At 41.2% G+C, this 19,829-nt stretch overlaps 1 protein-coding gene across 1 annotated transcript in view; it reads left to right on the top strand.

Moving 5' to 3' along the window:
- LOC120460771 (5-hydroxytryptamine receptor 3A) overlaps positions 1 to 19,446 on the top strand; it is a 37,941-nt gene extending 18,495 nt beyond the window's left edge. The window contains exons 5-9 of the mRNA XM_039649106.2: positions 3,534 to 3,706; positions 3,791 to 3,915; positions 12,734 to 12,944; positions 18,572 to 18,727; positions 18,850 to 19,446. Of these exons, the coding sequence (XP_039505040.2) occupies positions 3,534 to 3,706; positions 3,791 to 3,915; positions 12,734 to 12,944; positions 18,572 to 18,727; positions 18,850 to 19,178 (994 nt within the window). The 3' untranslated portion in view covers positions 19,179 to 19,446. The remainder of the gene's footprint in view (positions 1 to 3,533; positions 3,707 to 3,790; positions 3,916 to 12,733; positions 12,945 to 18,571; positions 18,728 to 18,849) is intronic.
- Positions 19,447 to 19,829: the final 383 nt, after the last annotated feature.

Raw genomic sequence — 19,829 nt, 5'->3', positions numbered from 1 at the left:
TGGCAACAGGAAGTGACCTTTAATGAAGCGTAGCAAATTCACAGCCGCACCGGCTGAGCTCCAGAATATGCAACGCGGCCGCCTCACACCCCGACGCGCTACAGGTGCGAGGGCCCGCCCATCGCTGCTTGCAGCTTTAATTACAAATGTAGTTACATAAATTAATTATTGCTGTAATTACATGCTGGAATTTTATAAATGTAAGTACAATGTAAAAACATGTATGTACACAATAAGTCCATTGTATCAAATTATTAATTTCAATGTAAGTACATAGTACTTAAAGCCACTTAATATAAAGTGGGACCGAATTTTTTTTTTTTTTGGCATGTTTTATCTTACCTTAAGGGCATCCAAGATGTAGATGTCTTTGTTTTTACAGTATTTTCAATTTTGACATTTTTCGGTCAAACAGTTCTTGTCTGTCAGTCATATAATGCAGGTATGGGGGTCCACGACAAAGAGCATGCACAGAGAAGTCAAAATTAAACACGATTTAATGACTCGTAAATGTAAGTACACATTGAGGTCCTTAGACACGGAACGAGTGGTTTGTGTGAGAAAAAGGAACGTATTTATATTGTTTTTACCTCTTGTTAACAGCCATGTCCAACTGATCTGAATCAGTTATCCAATGTCCAACTGAACCGAACTGAACCGTGTCCAAAGTTCCACCGGAAGTGATCGCTTACGCGTGTGTACGTCACTCATTGTTTACACGGAGATTTCTGAAGTTTTACCTATCACTGTGAAGATCTAAACATATTTAGATATACAGGAAATTGCAATGGAAGACGATTTCAATATATCTAAATATGTTTAGTGAAAGGTAAAACTTCCGAAATCTCTGTGTAAACAAAGAGTGACGTAGACGCGTAAGCAATCACTTCCAGCGTAACGCTGGACATGGTTCAGTTCGGTTCAGTTGGACATCTGATTCAGATCAGTTAGACATGGCTGTTAACAAAAGGTAAAAACTATATATTTTTTTCGTTTTCTCACACAAACCGCTCGTTTCGTGTCTTAGACCATCAATGTGTACTTACATTTACGAGTCATTAAATCATGTTTAATTTGGACTTCTCTGTGCATGCTCTTTGTCGTGGACCCCCATACCTGCATAATAGGACTGACAGAGAAGAACGGTTTGACCGGAAAATTGAAAATACTGTGGAAACAAAGACACCTACATCTTGGAGGCCCTTGAGGTAAGATAAAACATACCAAAAATTAATTTCAAAGTGAACTATCCCTTTAAGCAGGTAACAAACAACAATAACTTAACAAAACGCAGGTCTTAAATGGACAAACACAAAATCATTAAACAAATGAACAGCAGGTGAGCAAATTAAATCAAACAATTGCTGCATCCCAATTTGCATATTATCCGTCCTAAATAGTATTGAAAATAGAATTAGTAGGTCCCAAATCGTAGTATGTTGAAATGAGTGTTTCAAAGATACCCGGATGGTCTACTTTTTCCGGTCGGAATCCGAAGTGTAGATCGATGCACACTCTAACGGCTGATATTGCCCACAAACCATTGCGCGGTGGACGAGGATTCGGTTAGAACTACAAACACGAGTAAAAAGTGTTAAAAAACTACAGACACGTAGTCGATACGGAGGACGCGCGAGTCCCCGCGGTTGTGTAGAGAGGTTTAGATAAAGAGCTTTGAGTAATTAATTATCACTATCTAACCTGACGAAAATGTAGGGCTGTATTCAACCAAAGAAATCCTTAGTCGACCAAAGTCGAGTCCTGCTCGACGATTAGTCGACTAAAAAAAAAAAAAAAAAAAACGTGATGTTTTGATTAAACATTTTTTAAACAATTGTCATTGAGCATTTATAAAACAACAACGAAAAAACATCACAAATAAATAAAACTATAATAATAATACAATTCTTTGAAAATTAAGTGATTTTTTAACTGCAAAAAGTGAAGAGCTCTGTCCTAGGTCTATAGTACAGTCCCACTCGCGCACCTGACCACACCACACCCTGCAAAAAATATAACTGCTATCTGCCACATAATGAAAAATTCCAACAAAAGCTCTCGTTTATACAGGCTTTATATTCTTCTTTACTTTCAAAGCTATGGGTTAACTTTAGTCCTGACGATCAAGGCGTTTTAAACAACACTCAAAAAAACCCAAATAACTTAAAAACAATCCTAATAATAGGCTGTAGGACTGCGTATAGGTTTATTTTCGTTTTGTTGCATTATTTAGGCTATTTTCAAATGCGTCCAGTGTACAAATAAAAACGAAAACATTAAGAAAACACAATCTATTGAGTCAGCATGATATAGCCGTTAAAAGGCTGTTCACGTCTTTTGCGCGCTCAAGTTCGATTTTAAATGTAGGCGCGCGACTTGCGCGCTCATAATGGCAACGCGATCGCCTCCCTCCACAGTCTTGTCGTCTTTGTTTTAAAATGCAGCCAGACAAAAGATTTATATTTCCTGGACATTTTGTCGACTAAAGCCAAAACAAGCAGCGTTCTAACTGAATTAATACAGCATCCCTTACCGAGCGTGAAGCAGCAGCGCAGCCAGCCACAGGTGCGGTTCCCGACTGTATTATGTGTGTGTGCTAAACTGTGGCGCAGTTACAAAAATAGCCTAAATTAAAGCATTTTAAAGTTGGGGACAAAACATAGGCTAATTATATTTAGAATACAGTAATAAATAACTGCTTATAAATGAATAATTATCAAGGAGTAAGTCATTGAAAAATTCCTACTATTGGTAAAAAAAAAAAAAATGCAACTGGTCGACCAATAAGAATGTCAGTCGACCACGACGGCATCGACCGATTAGTCGACTAAACGACTAAAGTTGACAGCCCTACGAAAATGAATTTATTCAATGTTGTCCACATTATATTGCATTTGCAGCAGCATTGTGAACTTTTGTAAAAACACGTTTAGCCATCACATTTTAAATGCATCATTATATTCAAATTGCAAACACACGAGGAGAGCATGAAAGACCCACAACTGAACTGGCAGATGAACGTGCTCTCCGAAAACGGTAGGAAATAAAATTAGATAGAATGGAGGATTTTAACTGTGACAAGATGATTGACAGGGCAGTTTACGTGACAGGATGCACGCAGCACGCGACAGAGCCGTCCAATAAAGATGACGTGATAGTATGTCCCAAAGCTTGCCTACTCTTTTGCTATACACACTCAAAAGTATGTACTTTTTCTTCACAAAAAGAGTACATACTTTTAGGGCGTAGTATAAGTAAGCACAGAACAAAACATGTGACCCCCCCCCCCCCCCCCCCCCAAAAAAAAATAAAAAAATACAATTAAACGCTGATATTACTATAATTAATCACTTTATTATCTCCCTAATCTGAACAAGGATTGATTCAGAGTTACTTTAACTCTCTGTTTAGAGGAACCAAATGTTGTGAGTTGATTTTGCTGTGTGTACAGATGAACCAAAGCTAAAAATGACAACAGACTCATCATTGGTTTCCGGATGGATGAAAGTCATATTCTTTCTTTATGAATTCAGGATAGATGTAACCGTGAAGCCTTACACTCATGATGTGCAGGTGAACCGGGACGGATTGGTGGACTATAGTGCTATCTTGTTCATATCCGTGAGCTGTAATGATATCAACCTTTTCAACTACCCCTTTGTGCATGGAGAATGTTCTGTGGCTATCAATGGATGGAACCAAAGCAGTAAGAGAACACTTTTAAGAGAATTAATTATATCTGAATAAGTGCTAAACGGCTAAATATTTTTTTGCTTGTGTTGATCTACAGAATGTCAGGTTAACTTCAACCATCCACCTAACGTATCGATTGTTGGAGGCATTCAAGGAGAGTGGGAGACTTTGAGTGTGATAATAGAACAAGACCAATCGTTTCAAAACAGCAGCTATCTCTCGGTAACTACTGACTTCTTTCAGATTCTTACTTCTACGCATGGTTTCACAGACAAGGCTTAAACGAGTCCCAGACTAAAATGCATGTTTGAGCTGTTTTAAAGGTGCAATGTGTCAAAATTTTGAGTATCTATTAACAGAAATGCAATATGATATCCATAACTATGTTTTTAGTGGTGTATAAATAACTTACTTAATAAACCGTAATGTTTTTATTACCTTTGAATGAGACATTTATATCTACATAACCATGGGCACCCCCTTCTATGAAGGCCGCCATATTGTGACGTCATGTTTCTACCGTAGCCGAACACGAACACACAGCGCTACAGAGCGCCTTTCGTCACTACCTTGAAAGAGAAGCCGCAGAAAGCTAGAAGCTAGTCATAGACATAAAAATGGTTGGTTGTTTAATTTTGGTTTAGTCTTATTTTCCTTACCATGTCATTCAAGGCCAGGGCACTTTGTACATTTCTGGAACTCTTGCGCGCTTCCACATCCCGTGCAACTACAGAAGTCCCAGGAACATATTGATGCGTACATTTATCCGTGTCACCTAGACGCGATCATGGTCGACTGACGACAGCTGAAGAATACCGGTCGTTTTTCAAAATTGAATTATGTGTTTAAAAGTTGCAGAATGGATTAATTGGGAGACTCCAAAATTGGCAGAGATAGGCAAGCAATGCGAAACAAAATCCTACATTGGGAAATAGTGGGGGGGACAAAACTTAGATTTAGAAATTTGGGGGGGACGTGTGTTATCTATGATGTGAATGGGAGTGAATTGAACTGCTTATTGTGCTATTTTAAAGGTTCCTATTTTCGATTTGGAGGTCTCTTACAATAGGTTAACAACAAAGTCGAAAACACTTTTCAAAAACAATTTTCTTATAATATACATTCCAACATCAGCTGTGTCAGAAACTTTTCGATAAAGGATTCTGTCTCTCTAAACCCCTCCTTTTGAGAACCTTTTACTATAATTTACTATGACGTTTTACTATGATTTACAAAAAAATGTTGGTGAAACATTTTCACACTTAAAAATATTGGATTAAATTGTAATGCAATGAAATCAGTTACATATATGCAAGTAGAAAAAAAAAAAAAGCAGATCTGAGTAACTGCATTTGCCAATAAACATACAGTGCACAGTTCTGAGAACATTTTTCATCCAAAATAATTATATTTATTATGATTGGGAATAAAGTTATGTGTTTTATGTGCGAGGCATCATGCATTTCAATCAGGCGAAAAGACAGACATGACACTAATGTAGATTGGTCTACTCTGTTCTGATTGGTCAGATGCCTCAGTCTGTTGTGATTGGTCTACTCTGTTCTGATTGGTCAGATGCCTCAGTCTGTTGTGATTGGTCTACTCTGTTCTGATTGGTCAGATGACCCAGTCTGTTGTGATTGGTCTACTCTGTTCTGATTGGTCAGATGCCTCAGTCTGTTGTGATTGGTCTACTCTGTTCTGATTGGTCAGATGCCTCAGTCTGTTGTGATTGGTCTACTCTGTTCTGATTGGTCAGATGACCCAGTCTGTTGTGATTGGTCTACTCTGCTCTAATTGGTCAGATGGCTTAGTCTGTTGTGATTGGTCTGCTCTGCTCTGATTGGTCAGATGACCCCGTCTGTTGTGATTGGTCTACTCTGTTCTGATTGGTCAGATGACCCAGTCTGTTGTGATTGGTCTACTCTGTTCTGATTGGTCAGATGACCCAGTCTGTTGTGATTGGTCTACTCTGCTCTAATTGGTCAGATGGCTCAGTCTGTTGTGATTGATCTACTCTGCTCTGATTGGTCAGATGACCCAGTCTGTTGTGATTGGTCTACTCTGCTTTGATTGGTCAGATGGCCCAGTCTGTTGTGATTGATCTACTCTGTTCTGATTGGTCAGATGACCCAGTCTGTTGTGATTGGTCTACTCTGCTCTAATTGGTCAGATGGTTTAGTCTGTTGTGATTGATCTACTCTGCTCTGATTGGTCAGATGACCCAGTCTGTTGTGATTGGTCTACTCTGCTCTAATTGGTCAGATGGCTCAGTCTGTTGTGATTGATCTACTTTGCTCTGATTGGTCAGATGACCCAGTCTGTTGTGATTGGTCTACTCTGCTTTGATTGGTCAGATGACCCAGTCTGTTGTGATTGGTCTACTCTGCTCTGATTGGTCAGATGACCCAGTCTGTTGTGATTGGTCTACTCTGCTCTAATTGGTCAGATGGCTCAGTCTGTTGTAATTGATCTACTTTGCTCTGATTGGTCAAATGACCCAGTCTGTTGTGATTGGTCTACTCTGCTCTGATTGGTCAGATGACCCAGTCTGTTATGATTGGTCTACTCTGCTCTGATTGGTCAGATGACCCAGTCTGTTGTGATTGGTCTACTCTGCTCTGATTGGTCAGATGGCCCAGTCTGTTGTGATTGGTCTACTCTGCTCTGATTGGTCAGATGAACCGGTCTGTTATGATTGGTCTACTCTGCTCTGATTGGTCAGATGACCCAGTCTGTTGTGATTGGTCTATTCTGCTCTGATTGGTCAGATGACCCAGTCTGTTGTGATTGGTCTACTCTGCTCTGATTGGTCAGATGACCCAGTCTGTTGTGATTGGTCTACTATTGCTCTAATTGGTCAGGTGGCTCAGTCTGTTGTGATTGGTCTACTCTGCTCTGATTGGTCAGATGGCCCAGTCTGTTATGATTGGTCTACTCTGCTTTGATTGGTCAGATGACCCAGTCTGTTGTGATTGGTTTACTCTGCTCTGATTGGTCAGATGGCTCAGTCTGTTGTGATTGGTCTACTCTGCTCTGATTGGTCAGGTGGCCCAGTCTGTTATGATTGGTCTACTCTGCTTTGATTGGTCAGATGACCCAGTCTGTTGTGATTGGTCTACTCTGCTCTGCTCTGATTGGTCAGATGACCCAGTCTGTTGTGATTGGTCTACTCTGCTCTGCTCTGATTGGTCAGATGACCCAGTCTGTTGTGATTGGTCTACTCTGCTCTGATTGGTCAGATGGCCCAGTCTGTTGTGATTGGTCTACTCTGCTCTGTTTGGTCAGATGGCCCAGTGTGTTGTGATTGGTCTACTCTGCTTTGATTGGTCAGATGGCCCAGTCTGTTGTGATTGGTCTACTCTGCTCTAATTGGTCAGATGGCTCAGTCTGTTGTGATTGATCTACTCTGCTCTGATTGGTCAGATGACCCAGTCTGTTGTGATTGGTCTACTCTGCTTTGATTGGTCAGATGGCCCAGTCTGTTGTGATTGATCTACTCTGTTCTGATTGGTCAGATGACCCAGTCTGTTGTGATTGGTCTACTCTGCTCTAATTGGTCAGATGGCTCAGTCTGTTGTGAATGATCTACTCTGCTCTGATTGGTCAGATGACCCAGTCTGTTGTGATTGGTCTACTCTGCTCTAATTGGTCAGATGGCTCAGTCTGTTGTGATTGATCTACTCTGCTCTGATTGGTCAGATGACCCAGTCTGTTGTGATTGGTCTACTCTGCTTTGATTGGTCAGATGACCCAGTCTGTTGTGATTGGTCTACTCTGCTCTGATTGGTCAGATGACCCAGTCTGTTGTGATTGGTCTACTCTGCTTTGATTGGTCAGATGGCCCAGTCTGTTATGAATGGTCTGCTCTGCACTGATTGGTCAGATGACCCAGTCTGTTGTGATTGGTCTACTCTGCTCTGATTGGTCAGATGGCTCAGTCTGTTTTGATTGGTCTACTCTGTTCTGATTGGTCAGATGGCTCAGTCTGTTGTGATTGGTCTACTCTGCTTTGATTGGTCAGATGACCCAGTCTGTTGTGATTGGTTTACTCTGCTCTGATTGGTCAGATGGCTCAGTCTGTTGTGATTGGTCTACTCTGCTCTGATTGGTCAGGTGGCCCAGTCTGTTATGATTGGTCTACTCTGCTTTGATTGGTCAGATGACCCAGTCTGTTGTGATTGGTCTACTCTGCTTTGATTGGTCAGATGACCCAGTCTGTTGTGATTGGTCTACTCTGCTCTGCTCTGATTGGTCAGATGACCCAGTCTGTTGTGATTGGTCTACTCTGCTCTGATTGGTCAGATGGCCCAGTCTGTTGTGATTGGTCTACTCTGCTCTGTTTGGTCAGATGGCCCAGTGTGTTGTGATTGGTCTACTCTGCTTTGATTGGTCAGATGGCCCAGTCTGTTGTAATTGGTCTACTCTGCTCTAATTGGTCAGATGGCTCAGTCTGTTGTGATTGATCTACTCTGCTCTGATTGGTCAGATGACCCAGTCTGTTGTGATTGGTCTACTCTGCTTTGATTGGTCAGATGGCCCAGTCTGTTGTGATTGATCTACTCTGTTCTGATTGGTCAGATGACCCAGTCTGTTGTGATTGGTCTACTCTGCTCTAATTGGTCAGATGGCTCAGTCTGTTGTGATTGATCTACTCTGCTCTGATTGGTCAGATGACCCAGTCTGTTGTGATTGGTCTACTCTGCTCTAATTGGTCAGATGGCTCAGTCTGTTGTGATTGATCTACTCTGCTCTGATTGGTCAGATGACCCAGTCTGTTGTGATTGGTCTACTCTGCTTTGATTGGTCAGATGACCCAGTCTGTTGTGATTGGTCTACTCTGCTCTGATTGGTCAGATGACCCAGTCTGTTGTGATTGGTCTACTCTGCTCTAATTGGTCAGATGGCTCAGTCTGTTGTGATTGGTCTACTCTGCTCTGATTGGTCAGGTGGCCCAGTCTGTTATGATTGGTCTACTCTGCTTTGATTGGTCAGATGACCCAGTCTGTTGTGATTGGTCTACTCTGCTCTGATTGGTCAGATGACCCAGTCTGTTGTGATTGGTCTACTCTGCTTTGATTGGTCAGATGGCCCAGTCTGTTGTGATTGATCTACTCTGTTCTGATTGGTCAGATGACCCAGTCTGTTGTGATTGGTCTACTCTGCTCTAATTGGTCAGATGGCTCAGTCTGTTGTGATTGATCTACTCTGCTCTGATTGGTCAGATGACCCAGTCTGTTGTGATTGGTCTACTCTGCTCTAATTGGTCAGATGGCTCAGTCTGTTGTGATTGATCTACTCTGCTCTGATTGGTCAGATGACCCAGTCTGTTGTGATTGGTCTACTCTGCTTTGATTGGTCAGATGACCCAGTCTGTTGTGATTGGTCTACTCTGCTCTGATTGGTCAGATGACCCAGTCTGTTGTGATTGGTCTACTTTGCTCTAATTGGTCAGATGGCTCAGTCTGTTGTAATTGATCTACTCTGCTCTGATTGGTCAAATGACCCAGTCTGTTGTGATTGGTCTACTCTGCTCTGATTGGTCAGATGACCCAGTCTGTTATGATTGGTCTACTCTGCTCTGATTGGTCAGATGACCCAGTCTGTTGTGATCGGTCTACTCTGCTCTGATTGGTCAGATGGCCCAGTCTGTTGTGATTGGTCTACTCTGCTCTGATTGGTCAGATGAACCAGTCTGTTATGATTGGTCAGATGACCCAGTCTGTTGTGATTGGTCTACTCTGCTCTGATTGGTCAGATGACCCAGTCTGTTGTGATTGGTCTACTCTGCTCTGATTGGTCAGATGACCCAGTCTGTTGTGATTGGTCTACTCTGCTCTAATTGGTCAGATGACCCAGTCTGTTGTGATTGGTCTACTCTGTTCTGATTGGTCAGATGACCCAGTCTGTTGTGATTGGTCTACTCTGCTCTGATTGGTCAGATGACCCAGTCTGTTGTGATTGATCTACTCTGCTCTGATTGGTCAGATGACCCAGTCTGTTGTGATTGGTCTACTCTGCTCTAATTGGTCAGATGACCCAGTCTGTTGTGATTGGTGTACTCTGCTCTGATTGGTCAGATGACCCAGTCTGTTGTGATTGGTCTACTATTGCTCTAATTGGTCAGATGGCTCAGTCTGTTGTGATTGGTCTACTCTGCTCTGATTGGTCAGATGGCCCAGTCTGTTATGATTGGTCTACTCTGCTTTGATTGGTCAGATGACCCAGTCTGTTGTGATTGGTTTACTCTGCTCTGATTGGTCAGATGGCTCAGTCTGTTGTGATTGGTCTACTCTGCTCTGATTGGTCAGGTGGCCCAGTCTGTTATGATTGGTCTACTCTGCTTTGATTGGTCAGATGACCCAGTCTGTTGTGATTGGTCTACTCTGCTTTGATTGGTCAGATGGCCCAGTCTGTTGTGATTGGTCTACTCTGCTCTGATTGGTCAGATGACCCAGTCTGTTGTGATTGGTCTACTCTGCTCTGATTGGTCAGATTGCCCAGTCTGTTGTGATTGGTCTACTCTGCTCTGTTTGGTCAGATGGCCCAGTGTGTTGTGATTGGTCTACTCTGCTTTGATTGGTCAGATGGCCCAGTCTGTTGTGATTGGTCTACTCTGCTCTGATTGGTCAGATGCCTCAGTCTGTTGTGATTGCTCTACTCTGCTCTCATTGGTCAGATGGCCCAGTCTGTTATGATTGGTCTACTCTGCTCTGATTGGTCGACCCAGTCTGTTGTGATTGGTTTACTCTGCTTTGATTGGTCAGATGGCCCAGTCTGTTGTGATTGGTCTACTCTGCTCTGATTGGTCAGATGGCTTAGTATGTTGTGATTGGTCTGCTCTGCTCTGATTGGTCAGATTGCCCAGTCTGTTGTGATTGGTCTACTCTGCTCTGATTGGTCAGATGACCCAGTCTGTTGTGATTGGTCTACTCTGTTCTGATTGGTCAGATGACCCAGTCTGTTGTGATTGGTCTACTCTGCTTTGATTGGTCAGATGGCCCAGTCTGTTGTGATTGGTCTACTCTGTTCTGATTGGTCAGATGGCCCAGTCTATTGTGATTGGTCTACTCTGCTCTGATTGGTCAGATGGCTCAGTCTGTTGTGATTGGTCTACTCTGCTCTGCTCTGATTGGTCAGATGGCCCAGTCTTTTGTGATTGGTCTACTCTGCTCTGATTGGTCAGATGACCCAGTCTGTTGTGATTGGTCTGCTCTGCTCTGATTGGTCAGATTGCCCAGTCTGTTGTGATTGGTCTACTCTGCTCTGATTGGTCATATGATCCAGTCTGTTGTGATTGGTCTACTCTGTTCTGATTGGTCAGATGACCCAGTCTGTTGTGATTGGTCTACTCTGCTTTGATTGGTCAGATGGCCCTGTCTGTTGTGATTGGTCTACTCTGTTCTGATTGGTCAGATGGCCCAGTCTATTGTGATTGGTCTACTCTGCTCTGATTGGTCAGATGGCTCAGTCTGTTGTGATTGGTCTACTCTGCTCTGCTTTGATCAGTCAGATGGCCCAGTCTTTTGTGATTGGTCTACTCTGCTCTGATTGGTCAGATGACCCAGTCTGTTGTGATTGGTCTGCTCTGCTCTGATTGTTCAGATGGCCCAGTCTGTTGTGATTGGTCTACTCTGCTCTGATTGGTCTACTCTGCTTTGATTGGTCAGATGGCCAAGTCTGTTGTGATTGGTCTACTCTGTTCTGATTGGTCAGATGGCCCAGTCTATTGTGATTGGTCTACTCCGCTCTGATTGGTCAGATGGCTCAGTCTGTTGTGATTGGTCTACTCTGCTCTGCTCTGATTGGTCAGATGGCCCAGTCTTTTGTGATTGGTCTACTCTGCTCTGATTGGTCAGATGGCTCAGTCTGTTGTGATTGGTCTACTCTGCTCTGCTCTGATTGGTCAGATGCCCCAGTCTTTTGTGATCGGTCTACTCTGCTCTGATTGGTCAGGTGACCCAGTCTGTTGTGATTGGTCTGCTCTGCTCTGATTGGTCAGATGGCCCAGTCTGTTGTGATTGGTCTACTCTGCTCTGATTGGTCAGATGACCCAGTCTGTTGTGATTGGTCTACTCTGCTTTGATTGGTCAGATGGCCCAGTCTGTTATGAATGGTCTGCTCTGCACTGATTGGTCAGATGACCCAGTCTGTTGTGATTGGTCTACTCTGCTCTGATTGGTCAGATGGCTCAGTCTGTTTTGATTGGTCTACTCTGTTCTGATTGGTCAGATGGCTCAGTCTGTTGTGATTGGTCTACTCTGCTTTGATTGGTCAGATGACCCAGTCTGTTGTGATTGGTCTACTCTGTTCTGATTTGTCAGATGACCCAGTCTGTTGTGATTGGTCTACTCTGTTCTGATTGGTCAGATGGCCCAGTCCGTTGTGATTGGTCTACTCTGTTCTGATTGGTCAGATGACCCAGTCTGTTGTGATTGGTCTACTCTGCTCTGATTGGTCAGATGTCCCATTCTGTTGTGATTGGTCTACTCTGTTCTGATTGGTCAGATGACCCAGTCTGTTGTGATTGATCTACTCTGCTCTGATTGGTCAGATGACCCAGTCTGTTGTGATTGGTTTACTCTGCTCTGATTGGTCAGATGACCCAGTCTGTTGTGATTGGTCTACTCTGCTCTGATTGGTCAGATGACCCAGTCTGTTGTGATTGGTCTACTCTGCTCTGATTGGTCAGATGACCCAGTCTGTTGTGATTGATCTACTCTGCTATGATTGGTCAGATGGCCCAGTCTTTTGAGATTGTTATTGCTTTCTTTGCCTTATTATACAATTGCCTTATCTTTTCTTTGCCTATTACCACATGCCTAATAACACTGGCAAATTAACGTTTTTACTTACTGCTTTGCTGTTACTTCAGAGTGGGAAAAATTTTTTGGTTTGCAGAGGAACTTTTGAGGATTTAAAAGTACTTTTTTTAAAAAAATTCAGTACACATAATTTTGTTAGGTGTTCATCTGTGCATGTTTAGAGTGAAGACATAATTATTAAACTGATATGTATTCTTTCTCCTGTCTGTTAACAGGTCTCTTTATCCATCAGTCCTTTCAGTGCTGTTGTGACCCTGATCCTGCCCAGTGTGTTAATAATGCTGGCTGACCTGGTAACTTTTTCTCTGCCAGTTCAAGGAGGAGAACGCAACAGCCTTAAGGTCACCTTAGTCCTGAGTTTCACCATGTTCCTCCTCATCCTCAATGATCACCTAAGCAGTGGTGGACGATGTAGCCCTATCCTTCGTAAGTGGAAAAAAAAACAAGCCTTTTGCACACCTTTCAGTGTGTCCTGGGCAGCAGTCATATTGTGATGCAGTATAATAGAAATGGCCTTGTTGCATACTTTACGCAGATTTACACGTTGTGTTGAATGTATTTAAAGTTGGCATAAAATGAAAGTTGCATCCGACAATACACTATGCAGCGTGGGATGACGGCCCTAGATACTTTATAAAGACAGTTCACTTCGTGTACACAGACAGGAGCCATCTTGGAAAACAGTCACGACAAGTGCGCGCAGTAGGTATGGCGTACCATACCGCGTACCCTTCGCCGTAGCCTCATGCGCACCTCCTCAAAAATGTAACTACACGTAGCAAGTTTGGACAATGTCTGAGGCTTCAGACACATGCAGTGGTTTCTTGAAAGCAGGCCAGCAGCGGAGAAAACCCTCTCTGTGCTCGCAGACCCGCTTGGGGATGCTGAATAGAATGCAAGCAACTTTAGTCAGGCGGAGAAAGACGTGGAGTTTTCTTGTGGTGTTCTTTTAAAAATGCCGCTCTGCGCCCACTTTTAAAAATGCCGCTCTGCGCCAAGATCCGCCCACTCGCGCTCCCCACTGGCTCCAAGCTCCACTCCGCTCACATGCTCTGGTCTGAAATCAGTTATAGTTCTTGTGTTTCTGCTCGTCTCTTTTTCTATTCTCTTCTTTCCCTTAGTAAAGGGATAGTTCACTTTGAAATTAATTTTTGATATGTTTTAGCTTACCTCAAGGGCATCCAAGATGTAGGTGTCTTTGTTTCCACGGTATTTTCAATTTTGATATTCTTAGGTCAAACCGTTCTTGTCTGTCAGTCATATAATGGAGGTATATGGGGTCCACGTGAAAAGGCATGCACAGAGAAGTCCAAATTAAACATGATTTAATGACTCGTAAATGTTAGTACACATTGATGGCCTAAGACACGAAACGAGCGGTTTGTGTGAGAAAACGAACAGTCTCGCGTTTGCTGGCTTATAACGTTTTTACATGATTTCTGCTAAATCACAAGTAAATAGCCTAGAGTGTAGGACTAATGTATAATTTCATTTGTATTTTTTGATAGTAATGTAAACATTACAAAATGTCAGATGACATCAGTAAAGTTAAATGTACTGTATGTCGCATTATTTCATAACATTGCATTATTACAATTTATCATAATGGTTGGCAAATTGTGCTCAATGACACTATTTACAACCTCTAGTCTAGGCTTATATATGTCCTAATAATTATGTGAGATATTGGGCCCTATTTTAACGATCTGAAACGCAAGTGTCAAAGCGCAAAGCGCAAGTAACTTTGTGGGCGGGTCCCGGCGCTGTTGCTATTTTCCCGGCGGGATAAATGCCTCTTGCGCCTGGTGCAAATCTAAAAGAGGTTGGTCTGAAGTAGCTTCATTATTCATAGGTGTGGTTTGGGCGTAACGTGAAAATAAACCAATCCGAGCGCCATCCAACATACCCTTTAAGAACAGGTGCGCATGTTGCATGACAGATTGTTATTATAACGGCGGGTTTACCAGGAGCGTTCACAGCCGATGAGACCGACGTTCTTGTCAGGACAGTGAAAGATAGAGAAGTGACGTTGTTTGGGGATGGGAGAAACCAACATTATCTCACGACCAATTCGTACGAATTCGACGCATGATTAAAAAGTGTCTAATTCGTACTAATTCGTACGACCTTACTCGTACTAATTTGTACGATTTGTCTAAACCCACGTGATGGTTAGGTTTAGGGGCGGGGTCAGGGGTAGGTCATTCGTACGAATTCATTCGAATTGGCCAATTCGTAAAATATGTACGAATTAGCAAAATCGTATTAATTCGTACGAGTGAGGTCGTATGAATTGTTACGAATTAGCCACTTTTTAATCATTCGTCGAATTCGTACGACTTGGTCGTGAGATCTGGTTGGAGAAACCCTCGCACAACAGCGTCGGTTAAACATTATATACTTATGTTTCTTGCCACTATTGGGCAAACAGGTCTGATCCTTTAGTACTACAATTAGCCTTAAAAAATGGGTAATAAGGTTTTTTCATCTTCATGTAAACCACAATGATTTCCCTCATGTTTTAATATTTTTCCTTGTTATAATGCATGATTTGCAAAAATAAAAACTGCTGCATTTGTGTTGATGAGAGAATCAAAGTGTATGCGTGCTGTGCACCCACTAAATTATGGCCAAGCATGCGCGCTTAAAATAGCATTATGAACAACGCGCAACACGCCACTGACTTTAGACCAGTTTTTTTCTGATCAGTGGCGCAATTGTGTTCTGGAAGTGTAAAATAGCACCAGGGAAGGTTTGTGCCGAAACACGCCTCCTTTTTGCGCCGATCCGCCCAGGGAGCGCAAGTTAATTTCCTAGTTTACTGACGTGCATCTGTAGAGGGAAAAATCCAGCTTTGCGCGTGTTCAAAATAGGAATGAGACATCCACAAATGCACGCAAGAGATCCACACATGCAAATCCATCCACAAATGCACGTGACAGATCCTAACACACACATCCACAGATGCACACAAGAGATCCACACACACACACACACACAGCGATCCACAAATGCACGCGAGATATCCACACACTCAATTGTCCTTACTCACATGGCTTTTTTCACAATCCACAAATGCTTTATCTGTACCTGTAATTTCATGCACAGCGAATCACGTGACTTTTAAGACTGTTGTTCCACGGTCTTGATTCACAAATGCACACAAGCCGATCTGTCCACATGACCCAACATTATGAAGCTGCAGACTCGGAGCCTGCATCTACAGTCCCCCACCGAGAGTCCCGCATTCTCAGACCCCTCGTGTTTCGAACACAGCGCCTCCTGCTGTTCAAAAGATCGAATAACACCCGCACACAGAGTACAGCGCACGGTTATCCAAATGCAATTAAAAACAATAGGATGCAATATGACGGTCTCCAAATAAATTATCCAATAAATATTTGCATTCCCTGCTTAATGCATGTGCAAAATAAATTAATAATTGTTACTGATGGAAGGGATACAATTACAGATTGAACTATCTTCAGAAAAATAGTATGTGATATTATATTGCTGCAATGTTTTTTGTTTTTTCAAATTCCAATTTTTCTTTCAGTTCAACCTATAATGGTCTAATTAACATTACCATGCTAACATTACAAAATCTGTTTTTTGATATTTTGAATGCGAAGCAAAACAAAACAGAATAGACAAAACACCCATAATAAACAATTCCGTACTTTATTTAATGATCACCTAACCATCATCTTGCTGTAAAGAAAAAAGGAAGAAAAAACTGTGTTCGTGACATTATTTTAGTCTTCAATTGCATTAAAAAACTCATTTATATGTCGCTTTGCATAATCATAAAATGATGTTGCTGGGTTCGGCAGGGGCAACTCCATCGATGTATGGTGTATTATTGTTATTGTACACTGATGAAAAAATAAGATGAAAAAACATTGTTACAAACTAACTTTACAAATATTCAATGGACTATGTTGTATCGATGAGCTAAATTAGTTTTATTAAAAAAATAAATCAAGCGAGTAGGCTATCGCTAAATAAAATTGAAGATAGCCTACTCACGTTTTATACGATACAATTTGATAGGAGGCGCTGTCTCGAAAAACGAGGGGTCTGAGAATGCGGGACTCTGGGTGCAGGGGGACTGTAGATGCAGGTCTCCGAGTCTGCAGCTTCATACTACTCACATGACCTGCAAGGAAGCGATATGGTGTCTTCCTCCAGAGGGCGCTAACCGGCCTTTGAGCTGAGTCTTTCAAAGGGCTGGATTCATTTAGTTTTCTGATTTTCGAGACAACTGAAGTCTAAACATTTGTCACTAAATATCGTATACAAATAAAGAGTAAAAACAAACCTCTTTTTTATTCTCCATCGTATAATCAGAGTATACAGCCTATTTAAGAAAACCATTTGGATAACAGGACAGCTTTACAAAGTCTTTAAATTATTTCTGTAACTGTTTGCCTCGCTTCTGTAACTGATCAATGCCCTTTTTCACCCAAATCTGTTTACCTCAATTTAAAGTGGTTTTCATGTTGTGGTTGCTTTGTAATAACCATTGCCTTGAATTGAGTAGGCTATATCATTCAGTCTCATTATTTAGTTGAAATAATATCCCCCCACACACTTTTTCTATTTAACTCTTTCTTGATACACTTACAAATTAATCTGATTCACCTCAAAAGGAGCGACTGAGGCAATTCTCAAACTTTTGCATGTAATGGTTTGCTTGGGAATTGTTTACGTGAGGGTAATACTTGTGACTTCTTTTGAAAGAAAATCTTTTACTTTGTCTGTTAAATTATGTAGAAGCATTCATCCTTTCTTTAAAAATAAGCAAACATATAGGTAATTGCTGAAATGATATTATTCTCCAATTAAAATGTGTGTGTGTGTGTGTGTGGGGGGGGATATATAGCCTACTCTGATTTTACGTTGAAGAATAAAAAAAGAAGTTTAGTTTTTGTAAGGCTCCAGCTTGTAATGACTCTCCCTGCCTCTAGTTGGTGCTGAGCTGTAATGATTCTCCCAGCCACTAGGTGGCTCAGCTTCTGTAATTGTTATCACTCATTACTATTTGATTTATCCCACCTGTGTGGTTCATTAGCTTGTTTGTATTGGCCTATTTAAGTATGTCTCTTTCTCACAGTTGTGTTCAATCTTGAGCCTACCATGCCTGTAGTTTTCTTGCCAAGGAAGCTTAAGTCTGTAACATTTTGTTTCTTTGATTTATTCTCTGGAAGCTCGGCTTCCTTTTTTTGTTGTACCTTTTAAAGTTGGATTCTTCAGTAAAGACACCTTTTGTTCAACCATTTAAATATTCAAGTTGTTCTTCTGCCCTTGGGTCCATCTGCTGTTTGAGATCCACAATAGCTCAGAGGTAAAGAAGCAGCTCAGATGTCTAGAAGACCAGGGTTCGATCCCAGCCTTAGTCACCTATCACTTTTTTACTATATATATACGATATTTAGTGACAAATGTTTAGACTTCAGTTGTCTCGAAAATCAGAAAACTAAATGAATCCAGCTCTTTGAAAGACTCAGCTCAAAGGCCGGTCCTCTGGAGGAAGACGCCATATTGCATCCTTGGAAGTTTTGTCAACAGATCGGCTTGTGTGCATTTTTGAATCAAGACCGCGGAACAACAGTCTCAAAAGTCACGTGATTCGCTGTGCATGAAATTACAGGTACAGATAAAGCATTTGTGGATTGTGAAAAAAACTTGCATGGCTGTTTTTTCCGGCAGCGTCTCCCCCAAGCTTTATTACCAGGATGATTCGCCCTACTATGACTTTGTTTACCACCGAAACAACTTTGAAGCTGTTATATTAAGGTACAGATCTTGCATAGAGCGCCTTTAATATACACAGATTTTGTGTCTCAGATAAAGTCCAGTTCTGGTTTATTTCTTTGCTCTTGTCTGAAATGTGGCATTGCCATGACCTGCTTGTGGCCCACCCAAGGGCCGTCATTCCACGCTGCATGTGGGCCAGATCCGCATCCCATGAGTGCCAGATGCTGGGCCGAAACAATGTTGCTATTTTATACAATGCTAAATTATTAATTGCTCTGTATTTTGCTCCAAAGATTATCATTTCTGCTTCTGTCTGGTCAATCTGGTGTTCAGCATGATGGTGTCTATTTGTTTGACACGTCTGACGTTGAATGACACAATCCTGTCTTGGAAATGCTCAAAGAACAATAAAAAACACAAAAAAACTGTGAGCCTGGGTCAGGATGAAGGTAAGAGAATACTAAATACAGCTACCATTAATAGCTTGATACCAACTTGTAGTGTGTTCATGCACTCATATATATATATATATATATATATATATATATATTTTTTTTTTTCCCATTAGCAGATGCTGGGGTGATTGCAACAAAAACGTCCAGCGATCTGCCTTCAGAAGTGGCTTCCCTCCAAAAAGTAGTCACTTTTTTGGAAAACATTGACCAAAAAGCGGAAGTGACAAGCAGCAACGAGTCTTTTGTGGATGGCTTGGATAAAATCTGTTTCTGTTTTTTTTTATTCATTGACATAATTTATATCATCGTTGTTGTAATTATCACCAGAACAGACTTGTGCAAAGAAAAAAAGAAGGAATTATGGGTTAACGAAGATTTCTATGATCCTCCTTATTATCCGTATGGGTATGATTCTCATTATCACAACGACAGTTTTTATTATTAACTTTTTAAATTTTGAAATAACATATTGATTTGATTATTGTAAAATTGACATTGGTGATTTGGATCTACATAATTTCTGTATGCGATTTCCAAGAAAGAGAATTTAATTTAGTGTTGCCTTTGCCTTTGCGTATATTTTTTATTTTATTTAACAATATAATAAATTGTACATATTAATTTACACATTTGAGGAATTTTATTAACTGTGTCATCAATAAAGGCTTTTGCTTTTATTGTTTTTATGTTGAAAATTAAAATATGTCGTCATGTGTTTAAAGGGGATTTGGGATAGAAGGCTCCTAGTAGTGTATTTGTTGCTCAAACTTTTATTGATATTATTACACATTGAAGTTTTAAATAAAAAAAAATTTCATGTTTTTTAAACCTTTCCATGTTTCATCATCATGTTTTACGCCAGTTTAGTGTAATTTGTTGTTTATTTAGCATCTGGTGTAAAATGCAATATAAAAGAAGTGAATGAAACATTATGTGATCACATACAATTCAACTAGGATATAGGCTGCTTGAAACAGGAAGTTTACATATTTCTGGCATGAAACTTTGAATGTTGCAGGCTGATCACTCTTAGTAGTCTATATAGGGTAGCTTATGTCAAAAAAATGACTTATGACCCCCTTGATTGATGGTTTTG

The sequence above is a fragment of the Pimephales promelas genome, chromosome 3, assembly GCF_988280905.1.
Source record: "Pimephales promelas chromosome 3, fPimPro1.hap1.1, whole genome shotgun sequence".
Classification (NCBI taxonomy): Eukaryota; Metazoa; Chordata; class Actinopteri; order Cypriniformes; family Leuciscidae; genus Pimephales; species Pimephales promelas.
Note: the sequence above shows the minus strand (reverse complement) of the source record. Positions and strands in the feature narration are given on the sequence as shown.